Source organism: Dipodomys spectabilis, unplaced genomic scaffold (genome assembly GCF_019054845.1).
Source record: "Dipodomys spectabilis isolate Male_0828 unplaced genomic scaffold, ASM1905484v1 ptg000017l, whole genome shotgun sequence".
Taxonomy (NCBI): Eukaryota; Metazoa; Chordata; class Mammalia; order Rodentia; family Heteromyidae; genus Dipodomys; species Dipodomys spectabilis.
The window spans coordinates 12,656,461-12,679,793 of record NW_024870694.1 but is presented as its reverse complement, the minus strand read 5'-3'; the positions used below and the strand labels follow the sequence as shown (position 1 = coordinate 12,679,793).

General features: G+C 35.8%; 1 protein-coding gene and 1 long non-coding RNA gene across 6 annotated transcripts in view; one reads left to right on the top strand and one right to left on the bottom strand.

The window, feature by feature from the left end:
- Opa1 (OPA1 mitochondrial dynamin like GTPase) overlaps nt 1-21,974 on the top strand; it is a 78,868-nt gene extending 56,894 nt beyond the window's left edge. For 4 of the 5 annotated variants that reach the window (XM_042667418.1, XM_042667417.1, XM_042667398.1 and 1 more), the window contains 2 exons: nt 17,258-17,332; nt 19,492-21,974. In XM_042667418.1, the coding sequence (XP_042523352.1) occupies nt 17,258-17,322 (65 nt within the window). In that variant the 3' untranslated portion in view covers nt 17,323-17,332; nt 19,492-21,974. Of the gene's footprint in view, nt 1-12,089; nt 12,093-17,257; nt 17,333-19,491 lie in introns of those variants that run through there. The other variant, XM_042667416.1, reaches the window with a different exon arrangement.
- On the bottom strand, nt 1,943-23,076 carry LOC122096930. The gene is made up of 3 exons (XR_006145440.1): nt 22,796-23,076; nt 18,235-18,241; nt 1,943-1,952 (listed from the first exon to the last, which is right to left on the bottom strand). It is a non-coding gene; the product is annotated as an uncharacterized LOC122096930 (long non-coding RNA).
- Nucleotides 23,077-23,333: the final 257 nt, after the last annotated feature.

Here is a 23,333-nt window from a genome sequence, read left to right as displayed (position 1 = left end):
GGTAGAACATCACTAAATAGACCCCTAGCTAGCCAGAATGAGTTTATTCTAATGCACTAAGAGAGGAAAAAATGTCAGTATACCCATTAATCCAATTTCCATTGGTTACTTACTGTTCCTAAACTTTTTCCATGCCCACCTCGTCTTTGAGGCTTGTTGTGAGTGCAAGTAGTAATCTTAAACTAGTGGGATTGAAAATCATGTCAAAAGAAAACATTGTGCTCAGAATTTAGCACTTAAATTTGCAGAAAAGGAATGTATGGTTCTTGCCACCAAGCATCACCACCCACCGTGAACCAGTAGTTGTTCAGTTTTACTGCAAGACAACATGTTGTCTCATTAATTGGAATAAAACTGAAATATTTTTACTTATAGCATCTGAAGATGTGTCTGTTGAAAATTTGCTAGATTGTTCAAATTCCAAGTACAGTAATATGTTCATTTTGTTTCTGTAGACTCAAATAAGATTAATTTAAAAGAGATTTAAAGAAAGAGGAGGTGGCATTGAATGTAGAGTTCCAAATACCTAATCCTGAAGGAACCACCAAAAAGGTACCCTCATAAAATACAATGAGGCGCCTGCAGAGAACCTTATTGTGTTCCAGGGCCATAGTCTCAGAACATCATGTGTGCCCCATTTGGTAGTATGTTTCTTTGCCCTCTATACTATTTTATCACTCCTAGCTACTAGCACTTCTCTAAGTAAGCCTTCCCTTTTATCTCCTGTTGGTTTTTGGTTTAGTTTACTTGAGATAGAGTGATGTTATATAACCCTGGCTGGCTTATTACTGGTGTTTCTCCTACCTTAGACTCCCTAGTGCTGAGATTACAAGCATGCCCTACCACTCCTGGCTTTCTTTTATCTATTTATTTGTTTGTTTGTTTGTTTTTGTCGGTTGTGGGGCTTGAACTCAGGGCCTGGGTGCTGTCTCTGAGCCCCACTGTAGTCTAGGCTAGAGCTCTACCACTTGAGTTACAATGCCACTTCTGGGTTTTGAGTGGTTAATTGGAGTTAAGAGTCTCACAGGACAGCATCAAGGCCCTGAGTTCAAGCCCCAGTACCAGCACAAACAAATAAACAGAAAACTCAAAAATTATTCTAATGGACAAGATTATTTGTGTTATTTATATATGATCACATGTAACAAATTTGTATGATATTATTATATAATATGATAATATGATATTTGTATCATATTATATATGATAATCTGGTTGAAATATTTTTATTGGGTTGTGAAATTTTAAAAATAATATATGAATGAAAGCACTACAGAAATGTTTTCATGTCTTGAAATCATTTATTTCTGTATTAGAAATATAGATGTTATTGTCACATTTAATTTCTTTGGTCTATGTAAATGAAAAATAGGCATGGAACAATTTGCTTTGGTACTTAGTGACAATACATTTAACTTTATATTACTTTAATTTTAAATTGCTTTTAAGGAAAGAGTGTTGAAAATTAATGATGGGTATAGCTATAAATTAAGGTACAGCTTTTTTTCAGAAAATAAAGGCATATTTCTGTTTCTCTGCAGGGGGCGGAGGGGGTCTCACAGTGACTTTTCTGCCTGAGCTGGTTTCGAACCATGATCCTCAGATCTCAGCCTCCTGAGTAGCTAGAATTACAGGCATGAGCCACTGGTACCCAGCAAGGCTTTCTTTTTTTTTTTAAATCTTACAGTTCTCTTACACTATAGAACTGCAAATCAACCAAAATAACCATTTAAAGAAAAATATTTTTGTGCCTGTAATATTTTCCTGCCTGATCTACCCTGCCAGGGATTTGGTTTAGTCATAAATTCACCACATTTTGTATGATATAATTCAATACATTCAGTGTGTGATCATGACCTTTTAGTTCAGGCTGCTCATTAATCCTCTTTGGCCTTGACTAAGAAGGGGAAGATAGGCTAACTCTTCTCCTTGTAGGACCCCTTTCTTCTGGTCTGTCTTACCAGATTCACTCGTTTACCTAGCACTGCCTTCCTCACAACTTGTAAATATTTTTCAGCTCTATAATAGATCACCACTGATCTCCTAATTTCCAATTCATTTAATTCACTAATAAAGCTTTAATAATTTCTTTATGTTTACTAAGAAGTTTTAAATTTATTCAAATGCATGTATTTAAATGCATTTGTTCTCCTTGATATTCAAGTATGTTTTGAAATGATTGTTAGTAGAAGTGTGTGTGTTAGTGTTTCCCTTCACTACAGAATAAGTTATTTCTTTTATCAGTACTTAAATCTCTTCAAGGCGTTTTTTAAAATTCTGCCTTTATCGAAGTATTTTTCAAAGTAAGGTGAAACTGATAAAGCAGCTAAGGAAGATGTAAATAATTATTTCCTCTTGAGTCTGCATAGATGAGACAAGTAGCATAAAAGAACAGAGTTGACACAAAGAATAAAGTAAGCCTTAGGAAGTCCCTTCTGGTAGAGAAGGGGTTACTTACACAAGAATTCCCTATGATGGGCCTTGGTGCTGGGTTTCCATGAGCAAATCCACACTCAAAGTGCCTTAGGAATGAGGCATATATTCTATGGCCTGAAAGTGTTACTTTTTTAAAATAATCAATTGGATAGTATTAAAAGAGTATTTTTCATAATATTATAAAGATTGATGATACTCAACACTTTGCACTTGGTTTGCAAAATGCTCTAAACTCAGTTTTTAACTGACGTAGAAGTAAAAATTTTTTAAGTTTTTCTTCAATAATCTATGGCTTGAATTTGAAATGTAACATTTTTAAATAAGTTTACTTATGTACTATTGTACAAATATTTTGGGATTTTTTCAAAAGCCCAGGGAATATACTAAAAATCTAAAGCTTGGCTGTTTTCCCTTCTTAAAAATGCTTACCCTTTTTTTATGAGAAACATAAAAATTAAATAAAATTCATTGATAAAATTTATAAAAATTAAATGAAATTCAAAGTGGTATTAAGCTTTGTTTTTCTTTTTAATTTTTATGTTTTTGTGTGTTCTCCCATTTTTAAGATGGAAAAAATTGAAACTAGTAATTAAAACTTAAATCTGATTATAAAACAATCCATTAGCCCATGTAACATTAGAGAAAATAAAATTAAGCAAAATAGTAATTTTTAAGAAGCAAGAACTCCCAAAGGATTAGTATATACATACATACGGGCATCATATGTATTAAGCCCATAACCCTTGTGAAGTAATTTCCTTTTTCTCTTTTTTAATACGGTTTTTATTGTAAAAATACTGTATAGAGGGGTTACAGTTACATCAGTTACATGAGCAAGGTAATGAGTACATTTACTATCAAGCATTTTTGGTCCTCCTGTTTTTCCTCTACTATCCCTTCCCTCCCACCTCCACACTCCCCGCACCCCTCTCCCCCTTCCCTTCACCTAAATTGTAAAGTTCATCTTCAACATAGTGTCCTGTACATCTCATTGTTACAATGGGTCAAACTATATCCCTCTTTAAGCATTTTGTTTTTTCCCTTCCCCTCCCCAAATTAGAGAAGTGTATATACAAGATGCAGGGCACCAACATCAAATTCAGTGAGAACAGGGGTTATGAACCCCAAGATAGGGACACAACTGTTTTTTTTTTTCTTTCTTGCCATTGTTTCTAATGTATTTATAATGTATCATGTGATTTTTTTGTTTCTTTGTATGTTCCTCCTCCACAGTATAACCCGTTTATCTCTTTTTGTTGTTGTTGCTATTGTTGTTGGTCATGGGGCCTGAACTCTGCGCCTTGGCACTGTCCCTCAGCTCTTCAGCTCTTCAGCTCAAGGCTAGAACTCTACCACTTAAGCCACAGCGCCACTTCTGGCTTTTTCTGCTTATGTAGTACTGAGGAATCAAACCCAGGGCTTCACTGAGCCACCTTCCCAGCCCATGAAGTACATTTCTTATAATCTTTATTATCCAGTTGGTGGGAATAATGAAGCTAACCTATATGATATGCTCTATCTTTAAAATAATAGATATTTTATCTATACAATCTCTCGATGGTTGCAATATCAAGAGACGTTGCATGGACCACATGATAATTGTTCATGGCTCCTCCTCAGTGGTTGGAATTCAAATTTAAGTCTTCTCATTCCCTGAAACTGTCTATCTTAGGTCTTGAGTGAATGAACTTTTCAAACTTGTGCAGCTCATTTTACAAAACAGATTTTTTTCTCATTCACTGTTTACCTCCTAGGTACAGAAAACCCATTTTATTTTTTTCTTAAAACAGCTTTTCAATCTATTCCCTAGCTTTAGTATGTGAGATTGAAGGAAGTTCACTATTTTTTTATACCATTTACATGTTTCCCAGCCAAGAATTTCAGTTTTGTTTGTCTCTTATAATAGCACTAATTTATACAAAAGTCATATATACAGATCAGTCTTCAGACAGAACTTTACCACGTATACTACCAGGATTTTAGTGCTCTTTTAAATATTTTTTTCTTTCCATTATCACAAAACTAGTACATATGGATTGTGGAAAAGTAGAGAATACAGTTGGCAAAGCTTAAAACAATAAATGTTATAGAGATTGCTACTGTACCCTACAGCTTAACAGTCTTGACTGTGTCCTTAGGGATATAATTTCCGCAGCACCATTTTTATGTGATGCCTTTGGGTTAACTTCCTCTTGTATCCCATGCCTTCAGCTCATTGTTAATGCTCTTTTTTCTAGCTTCCTGTCTTTTAGAGAAGGCTAGCTTTTGCTTCTATTTCTTTATATCAACTTAGTTCAAGAATACTCATTCAGAGAAACAGCAGCATTAATAAAAATAAAACTTACATTTTATTTATGGTTTATGGATGACTATAGATAACCCAGTTCATATCATTTGGTGCTTTTTTTTCTATTTGTAATATGTGCTAGTTAGAGCCCATTCTCCTAATGAAAACTATCATCAAGAACCTAGAGCAAATTTGTCTCCTGAAGATATACATATAGTTTCATTCACTAAAAAGAAAGAAAGAGAAAGAGAGGAAAGGGAAAGGGAAGGAAAGGGGAGAAAGAATAGAAAGGAGAGAAGATAGAAGAAAGAAAAGAACAAGCTGGATGCCAGTGGCTCATGCCTATAATCCCATTCAGGAGGCTGAGAGCTAAGGATGTCAGTTCAAAGCCAGCCTGGGCAGGAAGGCCCATGAGACTCATATCTCCAATTAACCACCCAAAACCAGAAGTGGTGCTGTGGCTCAAGTGGTAGAGTGTTAGCCTTGAGCTGAAGAGCTCAGGGACAGCGCCCAGGCCCAGAGTTCAAATTCCACAACTGACAAAGAAAAGAAAAGAGGAGGGGGGAGGGGGCAAACTCAGGAGCCAAGCAGTATTACCTCATGCCTCTAATCCTAGCTACCTGGAAAGCTGAGATGCTGAGATTAGGAATTCAAGCAATTCAGAATTCAGGATTCAAGGCCAGCCTGCTGAAGAAAAAAGTCCTTGAAACCCTTTGCAAGGAAGAGCTGAATATGGAGGGACACACCTGTTAACCTAACTAGGAGGAAGCCTAACAAGGGAATCTGGCCAGGAACACCCTTGAGTAGGAAGTGAAACTCTATTTCAAAAGGAACCAGCGAAAATCAGGGCTAAAGGCATGGCTCGGCCATAAGAATACCTACTTTAGAAGCATGAGGCCCTGAATTCAAACTCCAGACCACCAAAAAAAAGTAACTTGGATTTATAAATCTACATTCTCACTGCCATTTTAATTTTATGATTTTCCTTTTCTTACAGAAAAAAATGAAATTATGTTTTTATATTTAAAAGTAGTTTTTGGGGCTGGGAAGGTGGCTCAGTGGTAGAGCGCTTGCCTTGCATGCCTGAGGCCCTGGGTTCAATTCCTCAGCACCACATAAGCAAAAAGAAAAAAGCCAGAAGTGGTGCTGTGGCTCAAGTGGTAGAGCGCTAGCCTTGAGCTGAAGAGCTGAGGGACAGCGCCCAGGCCCAGAGTTCAGGCCCCACGACTGGACCCCCCAAAAAAAATAAATAAATAAAAGTAGTTTTTGAGTGGGCATCAGTGGTTCATAACTGTAATCCTAGCTACTCAGGAAGCTGAGATCTGAGGATTGCAGTTAAATGCCAACCTAGGCAGGAAATTCTATGAGACTCTTATTTCTGATTTACCACTAAAATGCCAGAAGTGGAGCTGTGGCTCAAGTGGTAGAGTGCTAACCTTGAGCATAAAGCTCAGAGACAGTGCCAGCTACTGAGTTCAAGCCCCAGAACTAGCACCAAAAAACATTTTTTTAAGTTATTTCCTTTTTTCATGAATACATAGAATCAATTCTGAAGTTATTTTCCTTTTTCTGATCCTTATTCTGACTTACTGAACCAATGTAGGTTGAGGATTCCTAATCTAGAATACTCCAAAATTAGAAACTTTGTGAGTACTGACATGATAGTCTCCTATAGATTGGATTTTAAATTTTAGATTTTTCAGATTGGTAATTAGTACCAATAGCACAGATACTCATTTGGCAAAGTCTGAACCAATATTCCAGAATCTAAAAATCTACAAAATCTGAAATATTTGTGATCTGGAGCATTTCAAATGAGATCAGATGTGTTCAAGATACTGTGATGGCAAATGTAACTATTTCAACATGTGTCTCTTATAAATAAAGGACTCTTGTTTTTAATTAATTACTTACTTTGTTTTTGTTAGTGGTTGGAATTAAATCCAGGGCCTCACAAACACTTGGCAGTCTACCACTAAGCCAAGCCCCACTGTTCCCAGACATTTCAGATGAGGGAGGCTCAATTATTGTATTAATTATTTTTTTATACTGCCTTATAACATAGTTGTGGTAAGTAACAGAACTTGCAAAATTATCCTAACAAGACATGAATGAATACGTGTTCTCCTTGTGATAACGTTTAGTAAGATTCTGCCCCCTTGCAGTTCAAGAGATGTAACTTCTTTTTCCTTTTTGCATTTATCTCAGTTTAAAATTTGCTTAAACTTGTAATTTTCAGTTTTATATTTTCCACTAATCTTTAGTTCAATTCTTAAATCAGAATGATATTCTCTGTTCTTATTTTACTTTTAAAGTTACATTAATGAGCTGACTGTTTAAAAATCATTCTCGTAATTCATTCATCTGTTACGTCGTCTTTTTAAAGTTTTAACACTGAAGGTCTTTTGACAAACCAATATTTATAACAGTTTGACAGCAGGATGAGGAACAGCATTTGTCTTTGTAACAGCTTGAAGAAAGACCCTTTCCAGGACCCAGTCATGCAGTTACAATCTTGACCTCTTTTTTATGCTGGGAACATACGTACAGCAGCACCTCCCATGCATTTTCTTGTCCCATTGACTGTCCATTCACTTCCCATCTGTTTTGCAGTCTTAAAGGAACAGAAGGGGCCCTCTTCTTATAAATCTGTCTTTACAGGTGATAAATGATGCCCTATCTCATTAAAGGCTGCCTGGGTGGTTTTCCTTTTCTTAAAATGTTTGAATATTACTCCTAGCAAAATTCAGAGTAATATGTACTTTTAAGGCTAGAGGAGGATAGAATAGAGGAAAAATATGAATGTTTTAAATGCATTTTGATTGATTAGTACAGAATATGTTAATGACTTTTAGTCATTGCAATTAATTGCCTAAATCTTATTTTTTAATGTTAGTATTTAGGTTTTCCTATAGGATTGAAAGAAAAATATTTACTCTGACATGATAGTCTTAAGAAGGGATAAATCCAAGTATTACTAGCAAATTAGCCTATAAGACAACTGTTTTTTGGCCATAACGATACGATAGGCACAATTTGGAACATTTTATATACTGATATAAAATAATGCAAAATAAATAATCTTATGGTAAAACTTACTTGGCTTTTACTAGGAAAAATGCTTGTAAATCCTGTAAAAGTTCATTGTTTTATTTCTGCTGCTGAAAATAAATGCTATAGATATTTCTAACATTTTATATTCCAAGATCTGAGCAAACATAATTTTTCAGTGTGACAGTGTCATCCCCACCCCTGCCCTGCAGAACGGTCTTAAATTACTGATTTGAAAAACAAGACCAAAAAACAAAGGAGGAGGTAACAATGCTCAATAGGAAATGTACTCATTACCCTACTCATGCAATTGTAACCCCTCTGTACAGTATTTTTACAATAAAAAAAAAAAAAAAAAGCAAGACCATAGTAGGCAATAGTGGCTCATGCTTATAATCCTAGCTACTCAGGAGGCTGAGATCTCAGGGTCAAGGTTCCAAGCCAGCCAGGGCAGGAAAAGTCAATGAGACTCTTATCACCAATTAATCAACAAGGAAAAAAAAAAAAGCTGGAAATAGAGCTGTGACTTGAGGTAAAATGTCAGCACAAAAGCTCAGGGATAGCACTCAGGGCCTGAGTTCAAGCCCCAGGACTGATATAGGGTGTGATCATCCTAGCTAATGGTGTATCTTCTACAAACAAGCTTTTTAGTTTCTTCATTAATTTTCTGATCTATAAAAAAAAAATTTTTTTGAGACAGCTTTCAAACATCTCTTCTCTGCAGAAGACAAAAATACCTATTTCAATCTTCAGTGAAAATACTGAATGGAAGGAAAGGGAAAATCTAGGTAAATGAAGGAAAATGAAACTCGGGCTAAAACTACTAACTCCTCAAAGTACAAGCTCAACGGTTCTATTACTTTATTGGAGGTAAAATGACTGAGGCACGTGGGAGGAAAAGCTCATTACCTGGATCAGGGTATCCATGAGACCACAGTATTGCACTCACTGTCCTCTCAAGGTGGACACTGAGTCACACACAGAAAGAACCAAATGGTTGCATTTAATCATGAATTTCATGGAGGTCTTTATTATAAGGTTCCTCAACAGACTCATTTCTGAAAGAAATCAAAATGATATACTCTAAATATGTAGCTATTTAGTTTGGCTTATCAGAAGATAAAATGTAACTTAAAAACAATGAATTATATAGCTCCCACTCTTAATAGCTGAGTCTTCTAGTATCAGGTAGCAAAAAGTACTCTTGATATTGGCAAGAATCTGGATGGGTGTTAAGTAAGGCCAATGCATAATTATTCATAGTTGGCTGCAATTGATTTGCCACCCACTTAGGAAAGTTTATAAAAACTTGAATATGAGCCTTTTCCATGTTCAGCCATGCCAGTCTTTTAGAGAGCAGGCTTCAAGGTATATAAAAGGAGTTGGAAGAAGTCTTTATTATATTCACCTAAAGGAGCCTGTAGAAATATTTCCATTAAGAGTCTAAAAAAAAGGGCTGGGAAGGTGGCTCAGTGGTAGAGCGCTTGCCTTGCATGCCCGAGGCCCTGGGTTCGATTCCTCAGCACCACATAAGCAAAAAGAAAAAAGCCGGAAGTGGTGCTGTGGCTCAAGTGGTAGAGCGCTAGCCTTGAGCTGAAGAGCTGAGGGACAGCGCCCAGGCCCAGAGTTCAGGCCCCATGACCGGACCCAAAAAAAAAAAAAGAGTCTAAAAAAAATTGGAAGTTGAACTTATTCACAGGTCACTATTAAGTTGTTTATATATTCAACAGATATACTGTGACTCATGGATTTTTAGTGTTGTTTGCAGTCAGAAAGCAAGCACTTTTTAGTGGTCATCTGTAAGTCTAGTTTTGGTTACGGCAGATAACTATGAATGGTTGATATGAACAGTGGATAATAGTCATAGGCTTATATTACATAGCAAATTTTATGTTAGACTACATGGTTTTAAATGACGGACTTTTTGTTAAGTAGATGATTCATATAAGCATTCCTTACTATAGCCTACATTGATCTTAGGGGGAAAAATCATAAAATTGATGTTTTCAAAATGAATCACATAGCACTGTGAGAATAATCGGGCAATTTCTGATAATATTTTTTGTTTTTGTTTTTGTTTTTTTAACCAGAAGGTTACCATAGAATAAAAGGTATTAAGGATTAAACAAAAAAGACTATTAGGAAAGATGTAATTATAAGCATACGATCAGAATGCTACATCTCAATCTAGATTTTAAAATGATAGAGGCATTAATTTGGGACATATTCCCTCACTATAGACAAATCACAGTTTAAGATTCCACAGTTATAAAGATAATGGCAAAGTGCCACAATATTTTAAAACTGACTCATTATCTTAAAACTAGTAAATGTGGGTAGATACACATTACATTATGTTCTCTCCTTTATAACAATGATATGAAATACCTGTTCGCTTGCTATTAGGGTTATGTCAGAGATTTCTTTTTAAAATTTTTCATCAAGCTTTTCATTTTGTATGTCCCTTTGAAGGCTATATGTTATAGATTGGATCTGAAATTTACCCCTAAGGCCATGTGCTTCCCTATGGGCTCTATTGGGAGGTACTTGAACCTTTAGGAGGAGCGGCCTAGTTGGAGGAAGTAGAGAACTGAAGGTGTACCCTTGAAGAACAGATCTTGTCCCCGGCCCCGTCTTTCTAGGTCATTCTGCTTCCTGACCAAGAAGTGAGCAGTTGTACACCACACGCCTTCCCACAGGTCCATAAACAACAGAGCCACGTAAGACCATAGACTTGTAAAGCCTCTTCAGCCAAGAGCCAAAATATTAACTTGTTTTTTTTTGGGGGGGGGGGGGGGGGATTTGGTTGTTGTTGTTGTTATTGTTTTAGATACATTGTCCTAACAGCAGAAATCAGACCAACACACTTTTAGGTTCTGTTTACAACAATACAGTTTTCATATAGATACCAATTGTCACTCCTAACAACTGAAATAAGTAGCAGTTAGAATGGATATAATTCTAGCCCAAACAAAAATTTTCCCTTCAATATTTGATTGGAAACAGCCTAGCCTTCACAGATCCCCAATGTTTAGAAACCCAAGTTTTGAAATACTGCCCATCTTTATTTTTTTTTATTTTTATTATATCTAAGGATTTTAATTAACAGGTCAGTTGATGGACACAATGCATCTTGATCACAGTTACCCCTTCCATCATTCTTCCCCATCTCTCCCAACTTCACCCAGTCCCCTCAAAGTATATGAATTAATGCTTCCTAATGGAGAAGTTCCTCCTTTTTTCAGAAGGAGCAGAAATGTTGATTGTTTTCATAGATGAGTAAGTTTTAAATACTCATGCCTTTTTACAGGGAGAACTGGAAGAAACTGTAGTTCAAGATTCAGAAGATGAATGCTAGATTGATCAGTGTGCACGCGCGCGCATGCATGCACACACACACACACACGCACACACACGCACGCACGCACGCCTGATTCATCTTTTAAAAGATCAGCTCCAAAAAGGGACTTTTTTCTTTCTTTCTTTCTTTCTTTCTTTCTTTCTTTCTTTCTTTCTTTCTTTCTTTCTTTTTTGCTGAAACCATATATTTACTAGATTTTACCATCTTAAACTGGTCTCTTATCCAACTATCCTCCCTCCTATATTTCCCCATGTCATAGATTTCCTTAGATGCTGAGTTTGTAAGGAACTCTTAGATAGTATAATAGTCTAACAAAAAGCAAACCTTTTCTGGAACAGCTTAATTTTCAGCCTTTTGGAGAACAGCTTGTTACAGCAAAATTTCACTATAATGTGCTTGAGGCATGGCACAAAGTGCTTCTGCAACATGTTGTAAAACAGTTATTAAGGTACATTTGGATGTGTTGGATGCATGGTTTGCTTAAAATACACTGCATCAGTTTGTAGCTTATTTCTTTATGCTATCTTTTAAAACATCGCATGTTATAAGAAGGTCTAGTTTGATGCACGTGGCAGTATTTTGTATGTGATCCTTTGTTTCCATTCTCAACTGTTATTAACCACTGAAGTGAACCTCCTCCCGGGTTTGGCCTTTTAGTATTCAATGTATTCAAAACATAATTACAGATTAGTCTATATTTGAGACTTTTAAAGCAAATATCAGAAGTTGTAAAAAGCAATTGAGAGTAGCAGTATCATTTCATGTGGAGATAAAAAGACCCAAAATGCAAATGGGTGTTAAAGCATTTGAAGAGAGGATAAAGAGAAGAAACTTCATTCACTGAGACTGGCGGTTTATGAGTTGGGGATTATGGGAATATTCATGATTCAATCAAGAAGCACAATGAATTGATGTTTGAAATAATTCATCTTTTAGGTAAACATTGGATAATAGAAAGTAGACAGCATACTCATTACATGTAGAATTTTGTAACAAATAGTTCATGAATCCTTTCCTTAGTAGGTTTAATTTATCAAGTAGGTCACAAAATTTATAAGCATTCTTCAGCTATGTTTAGTATAAAGACTTAAGTTTAGAAACAACGTTTGCTTTATAATTGACCATGATGATCTGTACCCATATTTCTGATTTTTATCAAAATACTCCTGATTTTACATAGAAGGCAACACAAATACAGTTGAAGTAGTACCATCTTCTTTATTCAGACTCGGCCGATGATTGCAGAGTGTTTCTGAGTCAAGAGCCCAGACAGGGCTGGTTCCTTGAGCCTTAACATCCTCACCTTTAGTTACAACAGGAACAGGGTTGAATGAGGTAAAGTGTCTTCTGTGCCCCACATTTCTCCACCAAGTGCATCATTTGGTGAAGACAGATTCTTTAGGTTGTGTCAAAAAACTATATTCCTGATACCGGCTTTTTTTCTTTTTTAATATATACTTTTTATTGTAAAGATGCCGTACAGAGGGGTTACCATTACATGAGTAAGGTAATGAGTACATTTCCTATAGAGCATTGTTACCCACTCCTTTGTTTTCCCCACCATCTCTTCCCTCCCCAATTCCTCCCTCCTCCCACCCCCCCACCCTCGTGCCTGAAGTTATAAAGTTAGTTTTCAACATAGTGTCTTGTACCTCTCATTGTTACAGTGGGTCAACCTGTATCCCTATTTAAGCATTTTGTGTTTTCTCTTCCCTTCCCCTGCCCAAATTAGAAAAATGTATATACAAGATGCAGGTCATCAGAATTAAAAACAGTGAAAACAGGGGTTATACCATGGGGGAGGAACATACCAAAGAAACAAAAAATTCACATAGTACCTTATAAATATATTAAAAGCAATAGCAAGAAAGAAAAATCCACTTGTGTCCCTATCTTGGAGTTCATTTCCCTTAACATCATCTTCTATGGTATAGCTTTTGATCTTTTCTGCTTGACCTAGATATACTAGTTATAAGGAAAACCATGGGACCTATGTTTCTTTGGGCCTGTCTTAATATAATTTCACTTAATATAATTTTTTCCAAGTCTTTCCATTTCCTAGCAAATGGGGCAATGTCATTCTTTCTGATGGAGGCATAGAATTCCATTGTGTATATTATACCACATTTTCTTGATCCATTCATCTACTGAGGGGCATCTGGTTGGTTCCATATCTTAGCTACGGTAAATAATGCTGCAGTAAACATAGTTGTGTTGGTAGCTTTAGTATGGTCTTGTTTGTAATCATTTGGGTAAATGACCAAAAGTGGGATTGCTGGATCATAGGGGAGCTCTATGTGGAGTTTTTTGAGGGACCTCCATATTGCTTTCCAAAGTGGTTGAACAAGTTTACACTCACACCAACAATCCAGTAGGGTTTCCTTTTGGCCACATTCCCTCCAGCATGTGTTATTATTAGATTTCTTGATTATAGCCATTCTAACTGGGGTAGGGTGGAATCTCAATGTTGTTTTGATTTTTGCATTTCTTTTATGGCTAGAGAAGTTGAGCGTTTCTTTATGTATCTATTGGCCATCTTATTTCCTCTTCAGAGAGGTTTCTCTTTAAGTCTTTAGCCCACTTGTTGATGGGGTGGTTGTTTCTTTGAGGATTTGTTATTGGGGGATTTAGTTTTTTGAGTTCTAAGTATATTTTTGATATTAGACCCTTGTCTGTTGTAATGCTAATGAAGATCTCCCAATCCATGGGTTTTCTATTGATCTTGCTAGCTATGTCCTTTGCCATGCAGAAGCTCTGCAGTTTCATGCAATCCTATTTGTCCAACCTTTCTTTGATTTACAACAGCTTTTTTCTTATTAACACTTACCTCCATTTCTTCTCACTGCCCATTCCCATTACTCTAGTAACTTATTTCCCATTACTTCTAGTCACTTACTTTTGTGTCCTTGAGATTTTTAAGGCATGCCAGTCTTTTATCCTTATAGTCTAATTATAGTGTGTGTGTGTGTGTGTGTGTGTGTGTGTGTGTGTGTGTGTGTATGTGTGTGTGTGTATGTGTATACAGTAGTACCAAGGCTTGAACTCAGGGCCTCTTGCTTGCACTCTACTTTTTCTTTTGAGCTGGCACTCTATCACTTGAGCCATACCTCTACTCAAACTTCTTTGCTTGTTCCTTGGAAATAGAATCTCACCAACTTTCCTGCCCAGACTGGCTTTAAACTGTGATTCTCAGCTCTTGCCTTCCTGAGTAGCTAGGATTCAAGATATAAGCCACCAGCACCCACCTGGAGTGTAACATTTTTAAAATAACTTTTAAAGGAAATTTAACTTTTTTTAATTCCGTGGCTTTCATGTAATAATCCTTTTATTTTCACTTATTAAAAAATGCTTACCTGGAAGTGGCACTCTAGCTCAAGTGGTAGAGCGCTGGCCTTGAGCTGAAGAGCTGAGGGACAGCGCCCAGGCCCAGAGTTCAAGCCCCACGACCAACCAAAAAAAAAAAAATGCTTACCTATTAATAGCATAAGGCTGTCAGATGTCACTGAGTTACACAGCTTCCTCTCAGTGTCTTTCAGTATAGACAGCTCTGGTGATGCTTCTGAGGTCCTCACCCACAGGTGGTCCGCTCAGCTGAGGAGGGAGGTAGTGCCCTTCAACTGCCTACTTCTCTCAAATCATGAATGCAATGAAATCAGATTTTCTCACCTCATCTGGTACACAGTAGAACTGTTTTTTAGTGAAGTGGCTAAAGATGCTGCTGTGGACTTAAACACCTCATTGGAATTTCCAGGTATTGTGCTTGTCAAGTTAGATTTTTTTTTAAAGATCTATCCATTCTAAAACTATAGGACAATTTAGAAAACATTTTTCCTTCACCTTCTTACTTTATGAAAGAAAGAAAGAAAAAGAAAGGAAGAAAGAAAGAAAGAGAGAGAGAGAAAGACTGAGGAACTATACTTACGTGAATCTATTGTAACTATGGATTGAAAAAAGTAAGTTTAACAAGAGGTAGGGGCATTCATTGTTATGTTTCCAAGGTTTTATACAGTGTATTCCAGTCAATCTCCCCATCACTCTTCCTTATCCACTCCCCTTCCTAACACAATTCAACGAGTTTCCTTTCTTTTTTTTTCTTTATCATACTTTCTGACAATCTACAATCTATTTTAAAGGTATTTATTCTATTTCATCCTTGTTAGCCCAAACCCTTCTTGCTTGAACCACCCTCACAACAGCCTTTCTCTTTCCCTTCTCTGAACGTCCTACTGATCAACAGCTCTCACTATGGTTCTTTATGCTACTTCTCTATGTAGTTGCAGGATATCTTCTTCCTACTCTCCTCCTTTTTATAAGTAATCAGTTAGGCTATATTTATCCATATATATGATATGTATATGTGCGTTCATATCCATGAATATGTCTTTTAGGTCTAGCTTCCACAAATAAAAACAGTTCATCTGTTTCTAGGCAACTAGATGAGTTAATATTCAATTAAATGAATTAATATCTGAACTAACAATTTGGCTTTGTTTAATAGTTTGACTGCTGTTTAAAAGAAACCAGTATACCAAAAAATGTAGAGTATACTTCAGAGATGGATTGGAATTCTTTGTCCAGTCTCTCTAACTTAATCTTACATGTAAAGAGTAACTAATACCATATTTTCTCAAAAAGTATTTTAATCAAAATAAGAGCAACTTCCTTTCAGATCTGTATTAATCTTAATCTAATACCAACAATTAGAAATACTAGATTTTCAGAAGAAAAGAATATGGAAAAGTTATGTTCTTTACATATAACCATAGGATACTTTCTAACATTCCAGCTATGCTAGTAGGAACTTACAAAAAGGGAAATTCTTCCTTTTAAAATGTACTTGTTACTAACACCCCCTTGGCTGATAAGAAGGGATACTTATATCTCCAGAGGCAACTATTTATTTGAAGTGTAAAAGATGTAAGTACAGAAGATTAAATTTATCATCTAGGACTTAAGGATGGATACAAAGCATGTTTGCCACGCTGCATCTGTTTTGAACCAGTTAGCCCTTAGTCACTCCCATTACTAGGTTAAACTGCGTTAAAAGGACAAAAACATCTGTGATCATGTTATAATCAACATTTTAAGCTGCAATGAAGTATTATAAGTCATGATTTTTCCACATTTAAGAAGAGTTTATATTTGTGGAGAAAACCTGCATTTCCGAGAAATTAGAAGTTGTATCTATAAGTCTATAGACATGAAAATTTTTTAATCAATTAAATTTAAAAATCTACCTTTAGTAATTGTGGCTCATACCTGGGGAAGTGCTTTTCTATGTGTGTTTTCAAGATATTGTTCCTCCTGGTTGTAATATAGTTTCCTTTTTGTCTTTTAATTTGATGATATTTTGATTACATGAATCACTATACACTTATGTTGGTTGATCTTTTCTGTATAACTTGTTCCATTATTTTTTATTTAAAAATCACTTTCCAGACAGTTGCTGGTGGCTCACACCTGTAATCCTAGCTATGCAGAAGGCTGAAATCTGAGGATCACAGTTCAAAGCCAGCCCGGGCAGGAAAGTTCCTGAGACCCTTATCTCCAATTAACCACCAGAAAACTGGAAATGGCTCTTTGGCTCAAGTGGTCTAGAGTACTCACCTTGAGCTGAAGAGCTCAGGGACAGCACCCAGGCCCAGAGTTCAAGCCCATGACCAACCAAAAAAAAAAAATTTTTTTCCAGCCTAAGGCCAGTTAAATACCCACCTATATCATTTTAATTGTTAAAAATGTTTTAGAGTTTCCTGTTTCAGAAATTGCTATGAGTCCTCAATAGAGCTTCAGAGAGTCAGAGAATGTATTAAAGTAATCCTATACATAACTTGTACACATACCTGTATGTGTCTTTTTCTGTGAAAGAGTCAACAACTATTTCTAGAGGCCCCTTTAAAGGATCGGCCACCCTTCCAAAGGGTGGCTGAGCACTGCTACTCTAAGCCATATGCACATTAGTCCATCTTGGATGGTGTACTGGGACTAATTTTTTTCCTTTTCTTAAGATAGTTCAATAAATATACTACATTGTTTAATCATCATCTCTGGTGATTTGCTTGTAGTACATTTGAAAAATAAATTTGTTTTTAGTTAACTAAGTTATTATCTTTTTATCTCCCTAGAGAAAGTTAGAGAGATTCAAGAAAAACTTGATGCTTTCATTGAGGCTCTTCATCAGGAGAAGTAAATTGTATTAGGTAAGTAAAAGTTCTGCATTAGTACTAAAAACATAATTTATATTTTAAATTTTTCTTACTAGTTTATTCTGTTCTAACTTGCTTTTAGCATTTTAGTGACATGGATCTCTAAAACTATACTGGTCCTTCAAATCTTTGATTCCCTCTGTCTAAGCTAAAAATATTCTCTACAACACATTTTATGCAGAAAACAGGTGAGCAAAGGGCTGAGAGATTTTATAGTAAGTGACACATTTACTGCACTGAGGAATTGAACTTTAGCTGTCATTAATTTACTCCTCATGGTCATAGTCAGCGCTTAATTGTGTATGTGTTTATTTTCAGCTGATTGCATAGCTACTCATTTGAGGAATCCTTAATCTAACTCTACTTTTTAAAAAAATTATCAATACTCTTTTTCTATTTAAATTTGTTTATATAGCCTTAGAATCTATTGCTCCTTTTGACTGTTGTCTGGTTCTATAGTCTGCCATTATAAGCCATGTTCCTAATAAAATATATAGTTAAGGACTTCGCTAGTACATTTCCAGTTGCTGATCATCATTTAGCAATTATTATTGGTAAGTCAGTTGCTTTTAGTGAAGGAGTTGAGAAAAGAAAACCACTATGAACAAGCCATTATCACTTAATGAAATACTCACTGAAATGGAAGGAGTGGGACTGTAGAAGGTTCTGTCACTAGCAACTCATGCGCCCCAGCAGTGGGCTTCATGTTACGTCTTGCTCTATACTGTAAGGGTACAGGCCTGAGAAGAAGGCCAGGGAGAAAGGGAGGCGCTATTCAGATCCTTGTTCTTAATGGGGCACTACTACTAAAGGGAAGGAACAAGGGATTTCAGAAAAGGTTTGATACTTTATTTTGTTTCTTTGAAAGACAGATACATAAAAGTCTATAAAAATACAGAATATCTTTAACACAAGCCAAAAATGATATCATGCTTGTATAAGTGGCAGTATTTGTAAATGTTTTCTATATCTTCAGTGCTTGAAAATTTATTTTACATGCAGAAAGTATTCCAGTATCATCCTAGTGATGAAACTTACTAAAAACAGTACCTATTTTTTTTACTGCTTGAACCACACCTCTAGTTATCACTGAGGTGGGGGTCTCACTTTTTCCCCAACTAGCCTGGACCATGATCCTCCTGTTTAAGCTTTCTTCTATAGCTGGGATGACATGCATACCACCAGACTCAGCTCTTTTTGTTGAGATGGGATCCTAAGAACCTTTTTGCCAAAACTGTTACCCTCCCAATCTCAGTCTCCTGGTTGGTTGCCATGACAGGCTCCTCTTACTTCACCCAGCATTTGGTGGAGATGCAGTCACAAACTTTCTGCCCAGGCTGGTTTTGAACCCTAATACTCTTAATTCCTGCCTCCTGAGTAACTAGGATTATAGGTATAGGCCAACAGATATAAGTATTTTAAATTCTTCCTTTATTTAGAATTTCTGTTTAGTACCAGAATGTACATGACAAGATTGTTTACAACATGGTCTTTGGAAGAAAGAATTCATGAAAGCCACAGAAACTATTAAAATACTAGCTATATATATCCTCTATGTTATTCACAGTATAATATCTAGAGTTGTAATTGCTTCCAGAGATGTAATTGCATGTCTTTTATCTGCTAGAGTGTGTACCCCAAGAGCAGTTCAGGACAGTCTTAAGAGTCAAATAGTGGTAATACTTGTGCACCTAAAGCCTGAGCGTAGGAAAAAGATCCCAGCTCTCTTTGTCCCCTACCTGTTTGCTCTATGACCAAACCATGTACTCTATGACTGTGGACTTTTGCAAACTGTCTCTGAATTGGACAAGTGATCAGATTGTACTCTGCAGATCCACTAAATCCTACTAAATCCCTATTTGCTGAGGTGTTTATATCCAACACAGCCACACAGATTCTTCTTTATCAACCAATTTTTAAATGTCTTACAATTTTTATATAGAAAATGAATTTTAATATATTTTCATTCACATGTTAGATAAAAATTATGCTAATGCTTTGTGAAAGGTGATTTAAGAATCATTTTAACAAAATTAGCAAACAGAGATAGTTGGGCTTCAATTTTTTATGATCATGTAATAATTAAAGTTTGTTGAGAAACGCTGCATTTGTCTTTCCAGACCTAAATTTATCAAATGGATTTATTTTTACAGAATCCTCATAACCGCCTCTGCATACATCTGAAGAAACAAAACGTCAGTCTTTTGTCCTGCCTCTCTTCCTTCTGCTATTCCACCTTCTTAAACATACAATAAAAGTCATAGGGGAAAATAATTCATGTGTGTTTCAGGCACTTTGACCCTCAGCTGCCTTTTGACTGGAAGAACAGTGAAAATGGCATTATCATCCTATATAATTGTATCAAGGTGACAGATCAGTATAATTGGCCTAGCCACTCAGGCTAGTCCTTGAAGATAGGAAACTTGCTTTCTACTCTGTTGTCTTATTTGTGGTGGCACTAGTGTAATTCATTATCCATGGTACTCACTGTGTCTTTTTCAGAAATGTAATGCTAGTCATTTTGGAATAGTACTTTTTTTTAAGTTATCATTTGTATATAAAATGATAGTAGCCTGCTAAGTCATCATCTGTAACTATAGTGTTCTCCTCCCAGGCATTAGTTAACTGTTAATTCAGTTATAAGGGGAGGGAAAAACTGATTAAGGGAAGATCTTCAGATAGGTAAATTTGGATTTTAACAATTCAGAGTGTAATCAGTGAAAAAAAACCAGCCTTGATTGCTAGGTTAGAAATTGTTTTAGAAGCGATTAGTAGCAGCTTACCTTCAGTTGATATTTTTCCACACTCGACATCCATTCAGAATTCATTTATTTTGAATGTTGTGTACTTAAGTTGGGCTTTCTGTTAACAGTAGGGGTTTTTTTTCTATTAACAGAAACCCATGGCAGGGGATGGAAAAGATTAAGAATAATCAATTGACTTATTTCATTTAGAATATTGTCAAATATTTGGACATCGGGAAAAGGCTTTCTTCCTATGGCTTTTTTTTTTGAGGGTGAGTGGCAGAGCGTTCAGGGGATTGAACCTGGAGCCTCAGACTTGCTAGGCAAATACTGCAGCACTGTGCTACTCCCTCTCTACCCCTCTATTCTAAATAGAAATCATTGCAACAGAATAATGGTCACCATTTCCCTCTCAGTTGAAAATTAAAACAAAATTTAAAGTTTAAATCATTGCAGTTCAAGTACAATAATGCTCTTCCAACATTTTCATGTTTTATACAAACTTATTTTATTAATTAACAGACTTTAAAAAAAATACACCATTTTTAACTTATAAAATTTTTCTCTTTTGCTGTTAAGGCTTTATTATGCTAACAGAACATACCTACTTTGTGAGTACAGTTTACATTGAGTAAAGATCAAGAGCGGCCTATACTATTTTGGGGATTGTTTTTTGATAACGATTTTCTGCTTACACACATACACACACACACACTTGTTTCTTTTTTTATCTGAATACATTCTTCATTGAGCTCCTTCATGATTTGACAGTGTGCATAGGTGGAGAATGTCACCGATAGTTGAGTAAATGCAACTATTTAATTTAAACTGTGAGGTAGGAACATCTCCTTTTTGCAGTTAGTAGCAGTGTATGTTGTTTAATAGACAAGTGGTCAAGGACATTTCCAGTTTTCTTGTAGGTGAGGGACAGAGGTCAGCACAAAGGGCACAGAGCCCTGTGATGGTCCACACTAAGATTAGCAGCTGGCCTTACGGGGTAAGCCCTGACAGCCACAGTAAGCCCCCTTACTGGAGCACACATCACACAATGTGCAGCTGAGAAACACCCATTACAACTACATGTCTACTTCTAAAGGAATAAAGAAATAGCCTGTTTGTTTCTGTGAATTATGGATAGATAAGAGGCCCCCCCAGCTTTATTTCTACAGATTCATTCTTTGCCAAATGCTGAAGTTAGGGAGTCATTTTTCACATCCCCTTGTTTAAATTTTGTTTTTTCTTTTTAACTGGAAGAGGAGAACTTTCAATCCTGTGAGAGAGTTAGTAGTGTAACTTAAATATAAAAGTTGCTGATAAATATATATATGTTTTTTAAAAGTGATTCCTTTCACACTCCTTATCCCCTCAACAATACAGTTTCTTTCATGGATTGGCTTTTTTTTGTTGTTATTTTGTGTTTGTTTTTAGTTGACGTATGCTTTCTCCCCTCCCTTGAAAACTAAGTATTTATTAATTGCAGTTGTTATGAAAAGAAAAAAATAAAATTCAGTCTCAACAGTAAGTACTGTGTGTTGTATCTGTAGTTCAAAAACTACAAATGATTCAAACTTAAATATAAAAAATAATCAGCCAGTTGCTACACAGAAGTTAAAGTATAACTGTATCTAATCTAATCTAATCATCTGTTTATCATGTCAGACTTTGCAAAGAATGGAGTAAATCAAGGACAAATTAATAGATGAGGATATGTGTAGGCTGTGCACAGTAGGAAATGTGTGGTATGTTCTCACCTCACAGTTGAAATGGCTGAACTGTACTTACAGGAGGAACAATCAGCCTTTCTAGTTTAATCATTGTCTTCGTAGTAGCCTCATTTTCCAGGCTTTCATCCAGTGCACTCCTTCCTACAAATTATATAGTAATCAAATGCAAAAACATAAAACTAAGAAAAGAAAGAAAATACCTAAGAAACATTACAAGCTTGAGATTTGGCATGTAAGATGCACAGTGAGGTTGCCAGTCATGATGGTGTATGCACTGGGGAGGCCAAGCAGGAGAATCGTGAGTTTAAGGCCATCCCAGGGTATACAGTTAGACTCTACCTTAAAATGTTTAGAGTATGGGTTTAAACAACAAATTCCTTAGCTACTTAATAATTTCATTTTTATTTATTTTGGATGTATTTATCTGATAAAAGAAGTATGGTATTTTCTCTCTCCAATAAATGAAATCGCAGTAACTCCTACAACCCAATTCTCTAAGCTGGTATGTGTTGTACTTTCAGCTGCATTAGCATTTGGAAAATGTGCTTTAAGATATGCATACTTTATGACTGGTTATAACTGTGTGATGTTTAAATACTCAAAATATCCCTTGTTTCCATTTGTCCACTGAATGAACTTTGTATGATTTTTTTTTAAATCTCACGCTAAATGTAAATGTCACTGCAACTTATATTTTGCCCTGTGCTTGATCAAAGGTCATTTATGTTGCTAAGTCATTAAAAGATACTTAAATCACATGATTCTATTATTAAAGAGCATCTTTCAAAGTTTTCCTGTTTGAATGAGAGAGAAAGAGGTGTGTGTACTTGGGAGTCAGTATTTGACCCCATAGTCTAAATGTATGGGCTAATAGTTCTACCTATGGCTCTTCTCTGAAAGCTTGAATTTCACATACCTTGAATTTTTGTCACAATTGTAGTCTATATTCCTCTGATATTTTTTTCTCCTATTTTGATGCCTGTCCAAACATTTTAGTACTCCAAAAAAATGTTTTCTAATTGTACTTTGCTCCCACGACTCTCACTTTATATATGAGGAAGTTATAGGCCCCTAGGAACGGGAAAGATCATTTAATTCCATCATTATTTCATTTCTACCAGAACTTTGCTCATGGTTAATGCTTACTCTATATTGGTTGAAATTTCAGTTCATCCTTTTTGCAAGTCAAGTTCAAAATCTTTATCAAAAAAGTAAAGAATTTATTTGCTGAGGACTTAAAACAAAAATGTGTTTTCTTTGAGCATTTTTAATTAAAGAATTCATGTGGTTATTCTATGTTTATAACCAGCATATATTTATGTCATAAAGCGCCTTTTAAGATAATCACTCCTGGTCACTAAGATAATCATAAGTCTTGCACTAATTAGTATAAAATATAAATTCAGAAAGCTCAAGAGTTAAGGCAGAGTACTACAAAAATTATTAGAAGTTTTAAAAGTAAGAGAGGTAAAGGTAATAAATGCTAGGAGAGTATCAGGAATGGTTTTGTGCTTTGTTTGCTTTCTT